This window comes from Jatropha curcas, chromosome 9 (assembly GCF_041381405.1).
Source record: "Jatropha curcas cultivar XTBG-Jc1 chromosome 9, XTBG_Jcur_1.0, whole genome shotgun sequence".
Classification (NCBI taxonomy): domain Eukaryota; kingdom Viridiplantae; phylum Streptophyta; class Magnoliopsida; order Malpighiales; family Euphorbiaceae; genus Jatropha; species Jatropha curcas.
In genome coordinates, this window is record NC_143159.1 from 1,635,458 (window position 1) to 1,655,334 (window position 19,877).

Consider the following 19,877-nt stretch of genomic DNA (forward strand, 5'->3'; position numbering starts at 1 on the left):
TTTACTTGAGTGCCTTTGATTGGAATATATAAAACCTCAAAATGCATTGATAATAGCATGATAGAAGTGGAAAACTCTTCATGTTTGGTCTTAGTGACGATTGGGGAATAAATTGAATAATTGTTGAGGTTTAAAATCCTGTTAAACTATTTAGTACTAGTTTAAAAAAAAGTGCTATTTTTGACTAAATAGTTTAATGAGATTAAACTTAAAAGGACTAATCTCTGTATTTTATCAAAGAAGCTGTAATTAGGACCAAACTTGGAGACTAAAATAGGTATTTACCTTTCTTTAAGAAATTTCAATGGGAATTTTACTTTTCATCCTCCCTTGGAATGGAAAACAGTGAGTTCAATGGAATTTGAATTGATATTGGTAGATGATTTTTGTTCCACAAACATCTGCACATGAATTCTACATTGGCCTAACTCCGTTTTTCAGTGGATAACATATTCTTAGATATGGGTTTTTTTGCTAACTTGTACTTCACCATCCTGACGATCTTGTAGAACCAGAAAGCACTCACCAGCTGTAATCCTAATGCCATTGCCTAAACAAAACAGCCACTTTCATTCATTAATGAAACAATTTATCATCATAACTTCCAACTGCAAACCCATCAACCATTCTTGACAATTACCTTGATAATAATTGGATTCTTTGCTGTAAGAGTTACGTAAGTTAGGTAGGGGCCACCTACCATCCTTGCTAACGAAAATACAACTGCAAATAAGATCTACACAAACAAGAATAAGCAATTCTTATTTCTATTTTATTTTTAAATTCATTTGTTTGTTTTGAAATGTTAATGCAACCAGAAAACTTAGGGCTAATCTTTTAGAACTTACATCGGCTGCCAAATTAAAATCAGTGTCCCTGTAACCAAGCTCCTTTAGACCCTCCCTCAAGTGTAGGAAAGGGCTAGAGATCTCTGTTATCCACAGCGCTGCAACCATTTCCGATCCACACTGTATATACAACCGAAACAGAATGATTTTGAATGTAAAATATTAAAATTTTCTATCTAATTTCATTTATCTCGAAATCTGTTAAATTCCGGTTCAAATTTATTCAAATTCTTCATTTGAAATAGAGGATAAAGAGAAGATGTAAGTACCTTTTGATAGGCAAGGCCAGCTACCAATCCAACAATGCTAACCAAATGGTGAATCGTATTATCCAAATTGAATTTCTTATCGAAGAAGCAACATATCATATCATATATCAGATATGAAACGCTTATGGCTAGTGTTCGCATCTGCCTCCGTGCATTTTCAATTTTCAGTTTAATTACTGTCATATAGAAAGATTTGAACCTCAAAAAAAAAAAAAAAAAAAAAAAAAGGCTAACAACCTGTCTGGGTGAAGATTCCGAGGCCAAAGGACATACAGGGCACCTCCAGTCTTGAACAGAGAGAGAAGCTAAAGTGACACCTAAAGTGGCATGGATTGTAGAAACCAGGCGATTGCAAAACTCGAAAGAACGATTTGGCAACAACTTTCTGATTAACAGAAATGCTGTTGTCCATGAAATCACTCCCAATATTATTATATTTAAGACGTAGTCTTCCATTGATTTCAGATCAAAGAGCTCGCTTATTATTTGTTGAAAACAAAACAAAATGAACAGACTTGCCAATAAGCGAAGGAGAAGACAAGGCGACTTTTCTATATGCAACAGAAAGGGGTATGGGAAGAGTTTTCTTGGTTGTCAACTGCCGAGTGGTTTGGTCGCTGATAGTCTTCCAGCTTTGTTGGTTGTTTTTTAGTTGAGCTTCATTTATTTTGTGACATAGCTATGCAAGTTTGGTTGACTTTACACGCCCCTATTTTAATCTTTTCATTCAAAACATAGAGATGAAAATGTTAACCCAAATAATAAATTACAGAATTTAAAGTTAGCATATCTATAATTTAAGGATTGATTTATTATTTTTTTTTTCTTAAGAAAATATTAAACTATCCGCAAAGACATCTATAGCTTAAACAGTGGTAAGTACACTTACAACTTATTTGAAAAGAAGAATTTTTATAGAGAAAGGAAAATTGAGGTGTAAAATAAGTACAGAAGATTTGGAGAGAATTAAAATAGCCATTAAAATCCTCCCGGGCCTCCAAAAATACAATCTCTTCAAATAAGAGAGAAAATGGAAAGAGAGCGGCGGAAATAGAGTGAAAATTTCTTTCTTCTTTTACTTTCCTTCCAAACGAAACATATGATGAAAAATGAAGAGTAACAATACTCCTTTATTTTACTTCCTTCCTTTTCCAAACATAGCATTAGATTTAGCAAACAATTTTTACATGATTAAAAATTCAATTTGAAAAGAAAACATTTATGGGAAGGGAGAACACAAACAGTTAAATACGGATAGACATGTCTGTCAGTATAATAAAATTTCATCTAACTTTCTCTACCTTGAATGAGACAACTCAGTTGTCATTTAACAGCCAAACTATGGTCGTTGCTATTGTTGGTCCGTATTTTCTAAATTTACACCCTTGGACCATGTACGGGAAGTCGACGGATCCAAATCCGAATAACTAAGGAACAGATCAGCCCAGCCCATTAACACTGACAATTGACAAGCAGGCAACTTTACTTTCCATCGCGACACTTCCGACCAACGATTTCTCGTTTCATCCACCGAACCGACACCTTTACCTACAGCCAGATATTTCTCAATGGAGATCTACCAAGTACCGGCGAGCTTTCCTTTTCGACTTTGTACTTTTCCTAGAAATTTGAAGTCAACTTTAGTGTCCTGTTCAGCGTCCGTTAACAGTTCACATTCCCAGTCCAATAAGATTGAGTTTGAATATCGGAATCGTATGTTTATTCTCGGAATGGGATTTGTCGGGCAATTCATTGCGCAGAACCTCGAAAAAGAAGGCTGGTAACTCTTCTTGTTCCTCTGCATAATAAAGTGTCTTTGGATGAGTTCTTATTTTTCCAAATTTTTAACCTTTTAATCTGATATGTTATTCTTCACTCTCTATATTGAATGTTCATTGAAATACTTAAGAAATCATCATTAAAAATTAGGGCTGTTACTGGAACTTGCACGAGCACGATGAAGAAGAAGGAACTTGAAAAGAGAGGATTTGATGTTTGCCTTTTTAATGCCAATGAGCCAGAGTGAGTTTCTGCCTCCCTTCATTTGTTGCTCTCAGTAATTAAGGACTCGTTTGTTTTTTGTAAAATGTTTGTTGCTTAAGAAAAAGAAAAAGTTTCAGAAACAGTACCAAATTAAGTAAGGGAAAAAACAAGGTAACCAAACAGAGGCTTATGAAAGTAATCGAGAGCAGTTTGAGTTTGTCAATTATAAATTGCTGAACCTATGGCTCCATAATAGGATGGTGTTAATTAACTAATTAACTTATATTGGGAGCTTTATTTGTTTCCCTTTCTTTTCTCCAGACTGAGCGCTCTAAATACTTTGAAATGTTATACACATTTGCTAGTTTCTGTCCCTTCTATTGTGGGCATTGGTGATCCGGTATGTTAAAGTTACTTTGTTGTGTTTCCTGTTAATTTTGTATACATTCAATATCTCTCAGTGTGGTAGCTTTTGCTTTCTTATCATGATTTAGGTCCTTCAGCATGGAGACCTTCTAAGAAGCATATTAATGGATGGAAATCTTCAATGGCTCTGTTATCTATCGTCGACTAGTATGCTTTCAACATAGTATATGCATTTAGACACATATATGAGACACAGCATTTGATGTCTTACTTTACATCTTTCATATGTTGCCTTCTATCCTTCTACCTTGTCATTTATGATGCACATCATCGACATTGTTTGGTAATTTGTTTGAAAAAAAATTTCTGGATGTGGTATAAATTAAATATCACTTTTTTCCATTATATATATTATATATATATATAATGGAAAATGAAAAACAGTAGGGGAAGAATAAGACATGCTAATGAAATAAATAATACAAATGATAACTAAATGTTGAGCATAGACATTTGTTGTCCTGCAGTTATACTAGCTCTGCCAGGCTGCTTATCTTGACCAAGATATCCATTATTGGATTTTTCTCCAGAGAAGTTACATTGTGTGACCTTGTATATCTGGTTGCCCCTGTGTTGAGAAATATGAATGCCTGCATTTCTATATATCTTGTTGCCCCTTTGTTGTGCATTTTCCTGTCTTCCGCTCTTTTCAAATACTTGGTTTTCACTGTACAAAATATGCTTCTTGTTGACAGGTGTATACGGTGACTGTGGTGGTGCTTGGGTGGATGAGGAGTAAGCAATCATCTTGGATGCAAACTGTTGCCATAGAAGTTTACATCAAATTACGCTAATCCCATACACTATAATGTGGCAGTTACCCAGCAAGCCCTACGAGTGAGTTGGCTAAATCAAGGTTAGCAGCTGAGGAGGGGTGGTTAAATCTGGGCCATAGTCTTGGACTCTCAACGCAAGTATTTCGACTCGGAGGTATCTATGGCCCTGGAAGAAGGTAGGACTGGCTTTCGTTTGAATTCACTCTTGAATTCAAATAGTTCACTTGAGTTAACATTTTAGCTTTTGCTTGTGTCTTTTAGCATAAGATATCCATACACATTATCCCAATACCAAATGCTAGTAGTACCATTTGGCTTTGGATTGACGGTCATATTAGGAAATTCTTGATGCATTTCTCTTTGGCTAATTTTTCCTGTAACCATCTGATTTTGCCTGGTTCATGTAAAGAAGCTAAAGTTTGAGGGAATCTATGGTTATGGCAGTGCTGTTGATACAATAATTAAGCAGGAACCTTGGTCGAAAAGCCAGAAAATGAGAACATCCAAGCAATACACGTCCAGAGTTCATGTTGAGGACATTTGCCAAGCACTCAAGGCTAGCATCTGCATGCCATCCTTCTGGTAGGCTCTCCTCTCATCTCTTGCAACATTCATTTAAATCATCCATGGTATGTGCTGTAATGCTGCGGAGTGTATTTTTTGTTTATAATTCATATCTTGACTATGAATATGCCTGATATCTCCTTAAGAATGCATTATCAGGGGAATTTACAATATCGTGGATGATGACCCAGCTCCTCGCGAGGAGGTGTTTGCATATGCAGAGGACCTGGTGAAGAAGAAGTGGCCTGGCTTGGTAAAACAAAATACTCCTTCAAGAGCCGAACTATATTACAAGAAGGGTAGTTCAAGAAGGGACAAACGTGTTTGCAATGAGCGAATGAAAAGAGAACTGGGAGTCACGCTGCTTCATCCAAGTTATAGATCAGGATTGCTTAGCATTATAAATCAGATGAAAAATCCATGTCAATAAAATCTATCACAAACATGACATGTTTTTGGCAATGGAATTTTTCTCTCTAAAATGGAGATGTCCTTTTCATTTGTTTACAATCCGTAATCTTGTTCAAAACATGAGATACTTGGGACGCAGATTGTTGAAGCTGTGTGGAAAACAGACTGTTTGTTAATAATAGATTCAAATGATAAATTTGATCATACCTCACATGAAAGTCAGGATGGCCGAGTGGTCTAAGGCGCCAGACTCAAGTTCTGGTCTTCGAAAGAGGGCGTGGGTTCAAATCCCACTTCTGACAACATATTTTATTTTACATTTCCCATCACTGTGAAAAATTAGGTAAAATACCTAGACACCCCTCCATTTTGTTATATGGGCCTGTTAATTTATATCCTTTCTGAAAATCTTAAAAAGGATAAAGAACTGCTGATAGAACACTGGCGTGCATCATACACTCAACTGAATTATTATTACCCAACCATTTTACACAAAATTTAGGATGGAACGCACCAATCAATTGATGGGGTATTGCGAAATGTCTTAGACGATAGTAAGGGGCAGCCAACAGGCTTCAAACTTTATGGTTATCCAATAAGTGATTATATATTGTACAAAGGATCATTGCATTTATCATCTACCCCACATTTGGACAAACCAATTTTATGTAACAACATGTAACAATATTGTTGCGCTTAGAATTAACTCGTTCATCACTACTAGTTGACAGCACATAAAAATGCCATACAATGTCAAAATTAATAGTCTAAGCCCATGGTGACCAAAAACAAGGGGCTCCACTGATCAGATGGTTTTCTGTAGGGTAGACTACCGTACAACTGGGACTGGGACTGGTTGGATCACCCGATCTTTTTCTACTTTCAGAAACACTATCAAACAAAGAATAGGTGAGGTGTAGAGAAAATCAATGATGGAGAAAGCCATATTTTGGAGGCTGAAAAATCAGAACGGGTTTGCTCACAGGCTTTGCATTAAACCAGTCTGGTGCAGCTTCACATGATACTATATCTCCAACAAATCTGCTAAATTTAAAAAAAATAAAAAAGAGAGAGAAGACGAAGAAGAAGAAGAATCGCTGATTAGCAAATAGAGTACTTTCATGAGAAATCTGGCCAGGTACTGGCATAGCCACTAAAATAATCAGATGCAAAAAATTTTACCTTGTACAGTTAAGCGCTCAATATTTGCGATATCTAGCCCAAAAGCCCTTTTTCCTGGCAGAATCATTCTCTGACAATGACCTACTCCATTTGGACCCAAATGAAAAGTGCCGTCTCAAGAATGGCTTTCTGGAAGAGCTTGCAATATTAGAACTAGGTTGTGTCTTTGGAGCACGACCTTGTACGAAATTTTTTTGGTGGTCAAAATCATCAGAATCACTGTCAAGGTAACTATCTATAACACGGTTTCTTGAAATCTTATGGCTTCTTGCCTTCAAATCTGCTTCAGCTTTCAAAGCTTTTTTGGACATTTTTGAGATTTGCTTATCTCCTCCCATGCATATAGGGCAAGTTGGATCATACCTGTCAACCTCCAATGTCATTGTCTCCAGGCACTCGGCATGGTAAGCATGACCACATACTAGCACAGCAACAACTGAGAGGTCATTGCCGGCGAGAATTCTCTGACTGCCCCAAGAAGATCTCTCTGTCAAGAGCTTTGAGCAAGCCCCACAAGTTTGAAGATCAAAAGAGGGAGAACATGAGAATCTGCTACTACATCCACTTACTTTGCTGAGGCCATAGCCTAAGTGCTCACTGTCAAAAGACCACCTCTCCCTTTGTGAAGAGGCCACCAGCTCTGAAAAGGTACGCATGGACCAACCATCAGAAGACCCACCGTGGGATCCCATTGCTAAGTCGTGGCTGCAAGTGGAAAGCACAAATGATGACCTCCCTTCAGACAATGAATAATTATTAGGAGACTTCAACCCCAGAATCCGACTATCAGAAATCTGTCTTAATAGCCGATGCCCAGGTGAACGGCGAGCCCGTCTTGAAGGAGTTGAGTTTGGAGGAAGTGAATGACCACACATAGGCATAGGATCAGCACCCGGTGTAGAAAATGATGAGTGTATAGAATATGAAAGCTTTGGGGCAGATAACTCAGCAATGTCAGAGGATTCTGCAGAGTTCTTTCCCTGTACATATCAGAAAGAAGACCAGACATGTCAATCCAATAGGATGTGAAAAAAGCACAAACACAAAAAGGTTAAAATAACATTTTTTTTTTTCCCTGCTAAGTTTGAGTTCACCTGTGCAGAGTAACTGGTATCCACGGATAGGCCTGCAGCAATAATGTAAAAGATATCACATACAACTGTAAATGGCAGGAACTTAAGTACTGCACTTCAAAACTGTAGTACTAGAAGTAGCAACAGTGTGCAGAAAAATGAAGATTATGAGCAAGGGAAGTGGTATTGCCACACTCAAAGGACTCTGGTTAGCAGCAATGCTCAACATCTTCAATTACAATAAACTCAGAAGCTAGAAACTAACAAGAAATGCCAATACAAAAGCAAAGGCTCAGAATCATCATAAGAAAATCTTGGTAAGGATCTCCATGCTTGCTCAACACTTTAAGCATCGACAGCACTAAAGGGATCCATGGAGAACGTGGATTGCAAGAATAAAAGCGAAATAGTTCGCATAGCATATTGCACAAATTGGTATTTAACAATTCACCACTAGCCCCTAGTTTTTCATGTGCGTGGGCTCACATACATGTAGTTTCTATGAAGATACAATCACAGAATAAGTAAATAAAATGCTCAAACTACATATCCACATTTAATAGAAAGAAATATGCATATGTTAATCAATTCATAAATGTTCTCCATACTGGGTCTTTGTTGGGTATGTCTGTGTTGGGGTGGGTGCCAAGAAACAGTCAGAATAATTACATACCATGTCAACATTATAAATCCATGATTTCTAGACATGGAAGCACATAGCGTCTCCAAAAATATCTGTAAATTAATTTATGAAATTTTCTTCATTAGATAAATGCGGATTTTAATTTTTCATGGATATGAGGTAGCACCTGAAGAGTACTGCAAACTAAAAATAGTAATGCACTGATCACTTAGTGTACAAAATAAGACGCATAATTCTGTAAAGGGAACAATCTAGATTCCTGAAACAAATTAACATGAGAATTTTGAACTCTCTCAGTTGTAAAATAATGGGGTAAAATATACCATACGTGTTTACATGACATGAGAAGCGTCCAATACACATTTGCCTTATGAAATATGAACTGTAAATAAGATAATGCCATAACACTTTTACCTGAAGGTTGGGCCATCAGATTTGTTCCCATTCCTTCATGTACCGGAGACTTTAGAGAGACTGGTGTTCCAAAACTCTCATGCAGACTTCCCTCATCAGAAAGATGACCTCTATCAGAGCCTAATTGCCCCTTCACCTCCACATTAACATCTCTGCTGAGTCTATGAGATGTTTGATACAGTGAGTCCTCAATTTCACCAGCAACACGCCTTCGATTTTCCCAACGGAAGCTCCATGTCGGAGAGCATCTAGGATTCCTATGCACAGTGTTAACTACTGTTCTGTTGGGAAGATCTTTATCTCTAGCAGCAACACAGCAAACTGATCCCATGATCACTCAATTAAAATAGAGATTACTTTACCACTCGGACAAAACTCCAAATGGGCACTTGCATAGAACAAACTCAAGAATGTCCTGTTGAAAGGTAAAAACACAGCATTATCAGAATTACTAATCAAAATCAATTCCAAATACAAAGCAGGAAAAGAAATCAAATACCAACCGCAAACCATGTCTCCAAGTGAATAATTAGGCTTGCATCTTCCTGAAGAGAAGAAAAAGGAAATAGAAATACTGAATCAAAGTTTTGAAATCAAAAGCATGTTCCAACATAATATTTCATAAAATTGCAAATTCGATTGCTCCTTGGAAGTGACAAAAAGCTCATAATGTTCATGTTTTCTTGCTAACATTAATCAATAGTTATTTAAAAATAATAATAAAGAAGAAGGAGCTTGCTTGCAAACCACAAACACATAAGAGACAATCCAAACTCCAAATAATGTAATAAATTAATTACTAAATTGCAAAACAAACTGACATGCATCCACTATCATTAGAATTACCTACATTAAAGAAAATGTTAAAGGGGGTTATTACCTGTTCCCATGTTCACTGTTCTAGTTTTAAATATGCAACTCAAATGACTGACTAAAGCTAAGCTAAAACTAAACTACAGATTAAGTAGCTACTCTCTTTCTCTCCCTATGTATGCATATTACACACAACCACATGAGAACATAGTACCTTGATATATATCACACAGAGAAATTAGCTCCAAGCAACTGAGTTTTCATCTCTATGACCTTATATGTTTCTCTTTTAAAACATTTTCTTTATATTTCAAAACCTAATACCGAGTCACCTTAACCACTTGGGATAAATCAAGTAATTTTACATTGAACTTGCGAATCATATAAAAGCAATTCGTCAATTATAAATTATCACAAAGGCTTTCTCTTCAACCTAGAAAACAAGAATATGAGAACCTAAAAAAATAATCTAGTGTCATTAAGAAAGAAATTTCTATCATCTAGGAAAATATAAAGTGAGTCGTGACTCCACAGGGACTAGATATAGACTATAATGGTGGTAGAATGCAGTTTGAACTTCTTCCTCTTTGAAGAAAGGGCATCATTGCACATATTACACATAAGAGAGAGGGAGTGAGGAATAAAAAGCCCTAATAACATAAAGCTCTCCATAGTCTATGTGAATTCCAAAAGAATTGAATACAACTATAATAATAGCACCCCATCATTAATAAATAAGCACTTAAGAGATCCAACCAACCCCCAAATCAATTCCAGAACAAAGACATTAAGTGAGTAATACATGGATATTACTTCATAAATGCATCCCAGTACTGCTATATGAGCCACAGCATAACTATTCACTCAACAACCGCGCCAAACTCCACATTAATACACAACTTAGCTTCTTTTTTTTTTTTCCCAATAATTTGAGGGGACAATTAGGAAACTAAGATCAGTATCTATATAAATTAGCACAGGTTTTACTGGCCGGTAGGCGAACGAATATTATTTTTCACGAAACGACATTCATGCATTAATAAAATATAGAAAATAAAAAAGAAGCCGCAAATCAATCGCAATAAAAGACATTAACTAAAAACTCAATCAACTACAATCTAACAACAAACAAAAACAACTCCGGCAGCCACCATGAAATCAAGCTAGGGTTTATTAACTATTTATTTACAAAAAAGAAAATAAGAAAATAGTGATACTGGAAAATCACGAGATGTGAAATGAAAGGAACAAATTCTTACAGTTTTAGAAAGATGTGATTTAACGTAGCCAGCGAAAGCCTGACAGAGAGAGAGAGCACTTCTTCGTCTTCACTGTGGCTGAACTTTACGAGGGAGAGAATAAAAATGAGGAGGGACGGAGAGAGGAATTAAGGATTTATAACATGTACAATATAACGGCATAGGGAGGTAGTCCGTTTAGTTTCGCGACATAGAGGACGGCGGATTGTTGTGACGGAGTTAAAGAACGATGTGTGACTGAATTATAGTGAAGCCCACATGGGGAATTGTGCCACGTATTGTGTTCCGCTTTTTCCCCTCCTTTTTCTTAATTTCTTCTTTTCTTTTCCTTTTTTAACATTTTCTTTCTTAACTTTGGAGTTCACCGGTGTCTTTATACCTGAGGGCAAAACAGTAATTAGAAAGTGGCTGTCAATGGCGCTTTCTTCTGTGCCATGCGGAGTGCGCACTACGTGTTCTATTGCCTTTTTCCGTCTTTGAACCGTCTTTATTAAAGCCTTAAAGGAAAGAGAGATTTAATTTTAATACTAACAACTGCAAAAGTGTTGTTTTTGTTTGCTTGATTTTGATTAGTAATGGCCCCAACTTATCAATTATTATAATAAAACAATAATAATAATAACAATAATATAAAATAATTAAATGGATAAAAACAATCTTCAAAGTTTATTATTATGACTATAATGAATAAATATTTAAAAATAATTCTTTATTTTATCAACATTATCCATATAGCATCCTGTTTGATAAAATACTAAATTATAAATAGTGTTTTACTAATAATATATTTGATTCTATCATCCATTAATATATTTTATAACCGTCAAATGTAAAGTAGTGCTCCTTTATTTTTAAAATATAATTCATTTAAAATTTTTAAAAGGAAATTAAAAGAAACTTTTATATTTTTTTAAATTATGATACTTGATTTCAAAATTAATAGTAATTTAGGAAAATAATTAATTTATCTTAATATAAATATGTGTAAATTAAAAAAATATATTTATTATTTTTTAAAATATTTAAACTTTTTTTATATTTTGGATTAAAACAGTCGCCTCACGTTTGACTTATATTTTGAGAAAAAAAATATTATAAATAAAGTGATATGGTGCCTAGTAATCTTAATTACCTATTGACTTCAGGTACAGATTAGTTCATCAAAATTTATCAACTTGATTTTTTTTTTTTTTTTTAATTATACCTGAACCGCTGTCGGACGACAGCTTATAGAAGAAACGACGCGTCAGCATGACTGATTTATCATCACGGAACTGCAACGCTGTCTCATCGGGCTTTATGGCCCAAAAAAAGACGGGCTTGACTTGAACACAGCATTGGACCGTAGCCTGACATTTGGGAAACCTTCGCCGCCGTGAGCCAACCCAGAAATGATGCAACGAAATCCTGTCATCTGTATAGCCGGATAGGACAAACGACGGGACAGAGAAATGGGAGCTTAAACTCTAAGTGACATCTCACCAGCAGTTCAAGTAATTATAGTTCTTCGAGTTTCAAAGGTAAAATATATCAATTCTGTATAAGTTTATCTACCTTTTTCTTTGGCATTTTTGCAGAATCAAATTGAAATTGGTTCAATTGGTTCCTCTTTCCTGCTCTAAATTTTCTTGTTCTTTTTGTGATTTTCTGTGTTAAAAAGATTTTTTATAGCAATTACTAGATAAGCTTGCGTGAAATGATCATTAAAGAAGCTGTTTAACTTCTAGAAAATGAGGGGTTGATTGTGGAAAAGAAGCTAATTTTCTTTCTGGCAGAAAATAATGATAAAAAGAATGAATTTAATTTATTTTCGTTTTGTTGGTTAGTGATATATTGAGTACCCACCTCGTATATATGCTTTGTTTATTGTTTAATCAATCCTGTACTTCATAATGTGGCTACTACGACCTGTTAAAGCACTGCACTTGTGATTTCCAAGCGGCAAAATAAAAAATCGTAATGGAATGGTGAAAAGATTTATTCAATGAGGTCAAATATAGTTATGTTATTTTTGTTTTAGAAGGCAGGCAAGGTTAACTAACCAGTTCCCATCTTGAATGGTGCTCTAAAAGAAAATGCCTCATGGTCAAATCTGGTACTATGGTCACAAATCAGCTCGTTAGTTTTAGTAATGGAGGGTTTATTGCTGTAGAGGACTTTTGAATTCAGGGGCTTTATGTCCATCTATGGCTGAACATGACTGTTGGGGAGCTACTTCTATCAAAAATCCTGAATTGACAGGGATCATTGCTTTACTAGCACGTATTGTGTTTCTCCTATTAGAATGTATTTCTTTTTAATGTTCAGTATTTGGTGATCCCAAATCAATAGTCAACAAATTCTGTGATTGAACACTTTTTTCCATTAATGTTGCTATAATTTTGAGTTAGGTTACATGATTCAGTGTTCTTGGTGTTTAGACATGATTAGATGGGAAATGGTAAAAATGGAGAACCTTGGCACCTACACTTTATCCTGAAAAAACATTTTTCACTACATGTTAAGATAAATTCATCATACAGAAAACAAAACGAAGAGCTTTTGCTCCATGATGCATAGGCCAACGCTTACATTCTATTGCAGAACTTTATGTTTCCATCTTTTTCTCCCTTTTTAATTTCTGTTGTTAATTTTACATTCAAATAGGTGTCTGGCAATGATTCTAAATGGAAGCACCAACGCTATGGTTGCTGGGTATGCTTTTACAAATGTTGAGACATGTAAAACCAGGTCTAGTAGCCCAGTTTCTGCATGTGTTCCTTTTTTGACTGCCAAGGCTTCATTCTTAAACATCAGAAGTTCATGGTTTTCAGTTGCACCTTTTGAGTCTAAATTCTCGCCATCTAGAGGTACATGCAAATATTCTTGTCAAAAGTCCTTATCGTTATCCTTCATTGTCCTCCATGTCTCTTCTTTTGCAACAATATTTGGTACTATTTGATCAAGTGGTCATACAACAATGCTGTAACTAATCTTAACAATCTCAGTTTGGTAGTCTTGGTATGTTGTGGAGCATCAGAAAATTGATGCCCTTTTGTTCTAATCTAGAATTTTTTCCATGACAGGGTTGTCATCCTCGCACCTTTCTGCTGCATCAACCACACTCTTAAGTGGTGATCAAGGTGGAATTTGGCATGTTATTCCCTCATTGCCTAGACATCGCAAATCCTATTTGTGCCCTCGAGCATCAAAAGATGTCCCATACAGTTTTCGCTACCCTCCAATGACCAAGAAGCCAAGATGGTGGTGGAGGACTTTAGCATGTCTCCCTTATTTGATGCCTCTTCATGAGACATGGATGTATGCTGAGACGGCATATCATCTACACCCATTTCTTGAAGACTTTGAATTTTTGACATACCCATTCCTTGGAGCCATTGGGAGTTTGCCGAGTTGGTTCCTGATGGCGTATTTCTTTGTTGCATATCTGGGAATTGTGAGGAGAAAGGAATGGCCACATTTTTTCCGATTTCATGTTGTGATGGGGATGTTGCTGGAGATTGCTCTCCAGGTGATAGGGACAGTAAGCCGTTGGATGCCACTTGCTGTCTACTGGGGTAAAGTAGGTATGCATTTTTGGACAGCCATAGCATTTGCTTACCTTTTCACAGTCTTGGAGTGCATACGGTGTGCTCTTGCTGGTATGTATGCAGATGTCCCTTTTGCCTGTGATGCAGCATACATCCAAATCCCTTATGATTAAGGAGTACAGGTACAAAAACATGAAATAGTAATAGCCTTTCCATTTTTATGTTTTGTGTTGGAAGCTTTTTGAACATAAATGAACGGCTGCATGTTCAAGACAACCATGTGCAAGTGTAGTGATCGTCTAAGTGCTGTTTTTGGTTTGTTGTTAGTTCGTTTGAAATGTTGCTTAGTCGTCATGAGTGCCTGCTGTATGTTAACTGGACACTGTATGCATATGACATTGCAATAACGCAAGCAAGCTTTGCAAAAGGGAAGCTCTAATTTTGTGATTATGTTATCTTCTACAGCCTAATACATACCCTGCACTTTGTTCAATTCTCCTTGTGGCCCCTAGAGGTTCAATCGTAACTCTGCGCTTTCACATTTCAATAATAATAACCCCTAGAAGTTCAATCATAACTCTACATTTTCACATTTCAATAATAACTATTTCTCTCGTAATATCATGCATGTATTTATGCATTATGCCTATTTTCTACTTCAGATCGGCTTTAAGTTATCTTTGGACACAAGTCATTCAGGCACAAAGATGATTGTCTCGTTCATTACCCAAGCCGAAACCAAGATTACAAAAACAAAATCAGGCCCCATAATTATTGGTTATGTGCATTATTCGGAACCCCACATTTTGGCCCACGACACGTACTGACAGACCGTCTCTTGAAAGAAAATGACGAGCCAGTGCTAGAAATAGGAAGTGCAAAAGTGCATAGCTAATTTTAATTCTCCAATAATGTGGAGATAATTCCTAACTTGGCTAATGTTTGTCGACATAGGAACCCAACTTAGAATGTCTCTGATTCGAAATGATGCAATCATAACCTACTAAAATTAGGACCTATTGCCATTTTTTTTTTTCTTTTTTTGCACTCAATTATTTATTTTTATTAATATTTATATGGGCATGTCATTGCAAGTTCACATCATTCTTGGTGTTGCAACTAAAAAGCCAAAGCTTTATTTAATTACAAATATTTGGTCATTGTTGTAAGAAAACCACATGTATTTAAACTTTTAATTGGTAGGAAAATGACAAGGGTATATGTTAAAGAGAAACAAATTAATCTAGCATTTGAGGTCAGAATTGTTCTGCTGCAAAAACTCTAAATTATAATATATTTAGTTGTTAATATTAATTAAATAAGGGTGCAAACTTCAAATCAGCCCCTTGCAAATATCATCAGCATAGCTTTCAGTCACAACATAAAGCCACATGAAAATTTTAAAAACTACTGACTCTCCACTAAACTAAGGTAGGGGAAAAATGACAGTACTTGTGTTTTAGTGGTTGCCCACATCCTTTCATCACCTTCTATCTTTATTATTTATCCTTTTCTACACTTTATCTATCATGCAATCAAAAGCCAAACATGGAAAGGCATCACTTGTGACATTATCATCCTCTGCTGCTTCTTCTTCTTCTTCTTCTTCTTCTTCTATACAGTCATTTATTTATTTTTCCTCTGTAATTGAAATTTTTTTTGTGGCTACCTAAATTTACCCACTTCCATACCCTCCTTTCTTTTTCTTAATTTACTTTAATTTTGGGGTGCGCTAATCTGGTACTTGGTCTTTAACTCCCCTCCATTAATCTAATAAAAAATAAATTAGTGGCATCAATGGAATTTTATATACACATATAAAATTTTCCTCAAAAAGATGATTCTTTTTATTTGTGTCCTAAAACAAAAGGGAACTGGAGGAATTGAAGATGCCTTACCCCTCAAACCATTAGTTAATATGTGTTAACTTTAATATGACACGTCAAAGCATAATTTTTCATTTTAAATTATAGAATTTCTGACAGGACAGGAGATCCTTAACATGCCCTCTCTCGAGTCTCAACCCTCCTTTGTCTTGATCTTAGGTACCTTGTGCTATTTGGCAAGTAATTTTTTTTTTATCAAAATCTAATTAATTTTCTTATTCGAAGTCTCTGATCTTCTCGATCAAGAGTTTTCACTAATCAACCAGTTAAAAATTATTTAGATCTTCCATAAATAGAAAAAAGATTTTTTGTATTCATTTTAAATTGACTTAGGCATGAGATATTAGTATTTCACTGTTTCTTATAATTTATTTCAATAATTTTCAATTTTTATTTAGATGAGTTATGTGATCAAATCATAGCCCTAAATTTCATTTTAGATTATTTTCCCCTAATTACAATTACTATTAGATTGTTTTGGGCACAGAAAAGATCTAAAATGTTGAGTGGAAAAAGATGGTTGCTTTCCAAATACGTCTCTGGTATTTGTTTTTTTTGATTTATTAATTTTTTTTGGTACCAATATTTTGTTTTATGTGAAAATATAGACAATAAAACCAAGAGAAAAACAATAGAAATCACATCAATATAGAAGAAAAAAATTTAAAAAAAAATAGTAAAAGATGAGCACTGCACCAGTTACGATGAAATGCATTATACAGTTAAATAGTACCACAGAGACCACATAATTCACACCGTTTTTATGCAGTGACTGACCCGTTACAAGCCAAAATACCAACCAATCATCATTTGCCATCTGCTTAGCTACAATTTTCTTCTTTTTTTTTTTTTTTCTTCACATCTACCACTCTCTCATAAACATTAGACATATTGCTTGAACCTAGAAGCTAAAATTAAACTAGCAATCATCATTATAACAGATAAAGTAGACAAGACAAGTAGAAAAGCCCTGATTTTTTTTTCTTTTTCTTCTTCACTCATTGAGAGTATGAGCAGAAAACTGATAAGTTTGACCAAATTCTGATCATCAATACTGAAACAAATCTGGAGATGCCATGATGGGTTGGTTAAGATAGATCAAATTAAGTGGGTTAATGAAAGCATCAGAAGCAGCAGTGTTTGTTTGAAGATCCTGATCATTTTCAAAAATCCCATTGCTTGTGTTGATGTAGTTAAGGATTTCATTTAGGGAATCAAGTCTTTGGCTGAGTTCAACCATTTGTGCTCTCAAAACAGAGTTTTCTGCTTCAACATTCAAGAAATGTTGAGTGGTGATATTGATGCTTGTAAGGATTTGGTTATTGTCTTTCCTTAGCTGAGAAACTAATGACATCAAATCATCCAAGTGCTTCTGTTTTCTTTGCCTGGATCGCCTTGCAGATTCTCTGTTTGATTGCATTCTCTTCCTTTTTCTTTGATCCATCAAAAGCTGCATGTCTTCTTCTGAACCAGAGTTGTGAAGCAGACTGGAACCTGAGGAATTTCCACTAGAAGATGCCATAGATACAATATATATTTACACTAAATTATCTCAATAAAACCTGAGATTAATCTTTTAATTTTCTTGATCTTACCTTGGAGACTTGAAAACGCAGGACCCAGTTGCTAATTGAATAATTTTTGGGAAATTAATAATATATAGAGAGATAGCTATATATATATCTATGTAATTACTAATAGTAGTAGCTATATATCTGATTGAAGCAGATTTGAAGAGATTATTTATGAAAAAACATAGAACCAATAAAGGAATACAACAGAGAAAGATTGAACAAGATGGGTCCTGCGCCTCAGAGAGGAATTGATCATAAAACCGGAACGAAGGATTTCACTAAGAACTGGAGACATGAATCTCAAACATTAATATATAAATATGCAGCATCAAGATTTAAAGAGATAACAAAGAATAACACCCGCAGATCTCTCAGCTATAGAAACTAAAAATGAAGGAAAAGGGTTCCAAAGCCTTTTGACTTTAAATCCAAGATTCAACCAAGAAGACAGAGGAATTAATTAAACCAGCAGAACAGAACAGAACAGAGCAGACAGAAACTCAGCCCTCAATGAAAAAGAGCTAGAAGAGCAAGAAAGCCTAAAGTTATAGAGGGGGAAGAAAAGAGAAGAGAAGAGGTTTATGAGGGTATTGAAGAGGGGATTTATAGAAAGGAAAAAGGATGAAGAAGAGAAGAAATTGAAAGAAAAATAAATGAGAAAAATAAAAGAAATTAAAATAAAATTATAAAAAATTGGAAAAGGTAAAGGGCATAGGAATCTCCAATGGGAGTTGTTGAGCGGGGGGAGGTGATTAGGCATGTGGGGTTGAGAAGAAATTTCTACAACCGTCCAATTCCAGCTGGTGAGCAGGACACCATATATTATTCAAATCATTACTTGTCTTTCAGTTTCAGGGTTATTGTCTGTTTTCATTTCTTTCTTTTCATTTTATCTTTTTTTTTAAACCTCATTTTCACCGCCAAGTACCAGAATTAACCGTTCAAGTACAGTTGCTTTTTCTAACAAGTTGCATCTGCAGCAAAAGAATCTTGGGCCTACTTGGCCTAGCTAGGGGAATGGAATTTAAGAATGGTAAATTAAAAACCATATGAAGGGTGATTTCCACATTTTATACAAGTCCATCTAGTCCATTGGCAAGTAGATAAGACTTATTTACATTTTATATATACAATATCATTTGAACACCAAGCTAATTATTAAAAATTTTTTAAAAATGTTATTATTACATTATTCTCTTTTTTTTTTCCGATAAATGATCCCAAAATAGAATTTTTTTTTGCGCACACCATCCCATATTTCAAGTCAATAAAAAAATATTAATACTATTTTATCTTTTTTTTGCATGAAAAGAGATAATTTATTAAGCAAAAATAGCATCTGAGAAGGTAAAACTCTCAACATCTCAACACATGAAAGAATAGTATCCCAAATGTGAAAAGCCCGCTTGATAACAAGCTTCTTTAGCTAAGCTATGAACAACCGTGTTTGCTTGCTTTCGAATCCAAGAAATATTACCAATTTTCATTTGACCTTGAAGCCATTGAATATCTGAAATAACTCTTTCTTAGTTTGAAACGTTAGTCATATCATTGTTGATTGCATGAGCCACTAGCAAGGAATCAGTCTAAAAAAAAACAAGGCCCAAGTTAATTAGAAGATAGCCATTGAAGCACACATAGTACATTAAGAGCCTTTGCCATAGCTGGTGAAACAGCGGCACAAGATAACCAAAAATAGATATGAAAAACTGACCATGGCTATCCCTAAATACAGCAGCAAATGAGAAGCGATCACCATGAATCGCAGCATCAATATTACCTTTCAAAACACTAGCGACCGGAGGCAGCCATCTAGCATTAGAAATCACAGCAATGGTTAAAAGAGCAGTAGAAGGCCAGGAAATGGAGGTAGTTGCTATGCGCCGATCCCGCAAATAACTTTTAGCAAAAGACACAATAGTGTAAACAGATCTATGCACATTATTCCAAATATATGCATTGCGAGCATTCCATATATTCCAAGCAAGCATACACACTTGTTCAAGAACCTCAGTATTCAAGCCTAGAAAAGATGAAAAAACATCATAAAATGAGTGCAAATTCTAACCCATGGCTAGTTTTCCATCATACTGCCAGTACAGCCTAGCATTAGAACAATCAAAAATTGCATGGCAAGGGGTCTCTTCTTCATGACAGAAAGGACATCATACTAAGTTTGACACACTCTGAATCAAAACCCAACCGTAGCAATACCGCTTTTAGATA

The 19,877-nt window shown here is 35.3% G+C and overlaps 5 protein-coding genes and 1 non-coding gene across 12 annotated transcripts; 3 read left to right on the top strand and 3 right to left on the bottom strand.

The window, feature by feature from the left end:
• Positions 1-346: 346 nt before the first annotated feature.
• Positions 347-1,820, bottom strand: LOC105633847 (uncharacterized). 2 transcript variants are annotated; one of them, XM_012216539.4, is made up of 5 exons: positions 1,355-1,806; positions 1,118-1,258; positions 849-968; positions 641-736; positions 347-550 (listed from the first exon to the last, which is right to left on the bottom strand). In XM_012216539.4, exons 1-5 carry the CDS (start codon positions 1,571-1,573, stop codon positions 425-427), a joined length of 702 nt encoding a protein of 233 aa, XP_012071929.1. In that variant the 5' UTR covers positions 1,574-1,806; the 3' UTR covers positions 347-424. The 2 variants fall into 2 exon arrangements, with proteins under 2 accessions (XP_012071929.1, XP_089582632.1); XM_089726506.1 differs by having other exon boundaries at positions 1,118-1,820.
• Positions 1,821-2,520: 700 nt separating this feature from the next.
• LOC105633845 (NAD(P)-binding Rossmann-fold superfamily protein) lies at positions 2,521-5,348 on the top strand. Of its 5 annotated transcripts, none has more exons than XM_020679212.3 (8): positions 2,521-2,897; positions 3,047-3,139; positions 3,422-3,500; positions 3,595-3,673; positions 4,222-4,261; positions 4,344-4,478; positions 4,747-4,884; positions 5,058-5,348. In XM_020679212.3, exons 1-8 carry the CDS (start codon positions 2,686-2,688, stop codon positions 5,167-5,169), a joined length of 888 nt encoding a protein of 295 aa, XP_020534871.1. In that variant the 5' UTR covers positions 2,521-2,685; the 3' UTR covers positions 5,170-5,348. The 5 variants fall into 5 exon arrangements, with proteins under 5 accessions (XP_020534871.1, XP_089582630.1, XP_089582631.1 ...); XM_089726504.1 differs by having other exon boundaries at positions 4,747-4,931; positions 5,013-5,147; XM_089726505.1 differs by having other exon boundaries at positions 2,522-2,897; positions 5,013-5,152.
• Positions 5,349-5,495: 147 nt separating this feature from the next.
• Positions 5,496-5,579, top strand: TRNAL-CAA (transfer RNA leucine (anticodon CAA)). The gene has a single exon. It is a non-coding gene; the product is annotated as a tRNA-Leu (tRNA).
• Positions 5,580-5,832: 253 nt separating this feature from the next.
• LOC105633844 (uncharacterized) lies at positions 5,833-10,860 on the bottom strand. Of its 2 annotated transcripts, none has more exons than XM_012216537.3 (6): positions 10,662-10,860; positions 9,093-9,134; positions 8,590-9,004; positions 7,554-7,585; positions 6,460-7,439; positions 5,833-6,321 (listed from the first exon to the last, which is right to left on the bottom strand). In XM_012216537.3, exons 3-5 carry the CDS (start codon positions 8,918-8,920, stop codon positions 6,477-6,479), a joined length of 1,326 nt encoding a protein of 441 aa, XP_012071927.1. In that variant the 5' UTR covers positions 8,921-9,004; positions 9,093-9,134; positions 10,662-10,860; the 3' UTR covers positions 5,833-6,321; positions 6,460-6,476. The 2 variants fall into 2 exon arrangements, with proteins under 2 accessions (XP_012071927.1, XP_012071926.1); XM_012216536.3 differs by having other exon boundaries at positions 5,833-6,318; positions 10,662-10,858.
• A 1,102-nt stretch (positions 10,861-11,962) lies between these two features.
• Positions 11,963-14,618, top strand: LOC105633843 (protein TIC 20-I, chloroplastic). The gene is made up of 3 exons (XM_012216535.4): positions 11,963-12,181; positions 13,308-13,510; positions 13,727-14,618. The coding sequence occupies exons 2-3, from the start codon at positions 13,318-13,320 to the stop codon at positions 14,362-14,364; spliced, it is 831 nt and encodes a 276-aa protein (XP_012071925.1). The 5' UTR covers positions 11,963-12,181; positions 13,308-13,317; the 3' UTR covers positions 14,365-14,618.
• Positions 14,619-16,726: 2,108 nt separating this feature from the next.
• LOC105633842 (bZIP transcription factor 44) lies at positions 16,727-18,317 on the bottom strand. The gene has a single exon (XM_012216533.4). It carries the CDS (start codon positions 17,597-17,599, stop codon positions 17,126-17,128), a length of 474 nt encoding a protein of 157 aa, XP_012071923.1. The 5' UTR covers positions 17,600-18,317; the 3' UTR covers positions 16,727-17,125.
• Positions 18,318-19,877: the final 1,560 nt, after the last annotated feature.

What these genes read in the sequence shown, in the direction of transcription:
- LOC105633847 (XM_089726506.1), bottom strand. Translation starts at nt 1,573, where the DNA reads ATGGAAGACTACGTCTTAAATATAATAATATTGGGAGTGATTTCATGG. An exon ending in CTGGCCTTGCCTATCAAAAG is followed by an intron (nt 969 to 1,117) that starts GTACTTACATCT and finishes TTGTATATACAG; the next exon opens with TGTGGATCGGAAATGGTTGC. An exon ending in ATTTTAATTTGGCAGCCGAT is followed by an intron (nt 737 to 848) that starts GTAAGTTCTAAA and finishes TTGTTTGTGTAG; the next exon opens with ATCTTATTTGCAGTTGTATT.
- LOC105633845 (XM_012216538.4), top strand. Translation starts at nt 2,686, where the DNA reads ATGGAGATCTACCAAGTACCGGCGAGCTTTCCTTTTCGACTTTGTACT. An exon ending in TTTAATGCCAATGAGCCAGA is followed by an intron (nt 3,140 to 3,421) that starts GTGAGTTTCTGC and finishes TCTTTTCTCCAG; the next exon opens with ACTGAGCGCTCTAAATACTT. An exon ending in GGTGCTTGGGTGGATGAGGA is followed by an intron (nt 4,262 to 4,343) that starts GTAAGCAATCAT and finishes ATAATGTGGCAG; the next exon opens with TTACCCAGCAAGCCCTACGA.
- LOC105633844 (XM_012216537.3), bottom strand. Translation starts at nt 8,920, where the DNA reads ATGGGATCAGTTTGCTGTGTTGCTGCTAGAGATAAAGATCTTCCCAAC. An exon ending in TCTGATGGCCCAACCTTCAG is followed by an intron (nt 7,586 to 8,589) that starts GTAAAAGTGTTA and finishes TTATTGCTGCAG; the next exon opens with GCCTATCCGTGGATACCAGT. An exon ending in ATACCAGTTACTCTGCACAG is followed by an intron (nt 7,440 to 7,553) that starts GTGAACTCAAAC and finishes TGATATGTACAG; the next exon opens with GGAAAGAACTCTGCAGAATC.
- LOC105633843 (XM_012216535.4), top strand. Translation starts at nt 13,318, where the DNA reads ATGATTCTAAATGGAAGCACCAACGCTATGGTTGCTGGGTATGCTTTT. An exon ending in TAAATTCTCGCCATCTAGAG is followed by an intron (nt 13,511 to 13,726) that starts GTACATGCAAAT and finishes TTTCCATGACAG; the next exon opens with GGTTGTCATCCTCGCACCTT.
- LOC105633842 (XM_012216533.4), bottom strand. Translation starts at nt 17,599, where the DNA reads ATGGCATCTTCTAGTGGAAATTCCTCAGGTTCCAGTCTGCTTCACAAC.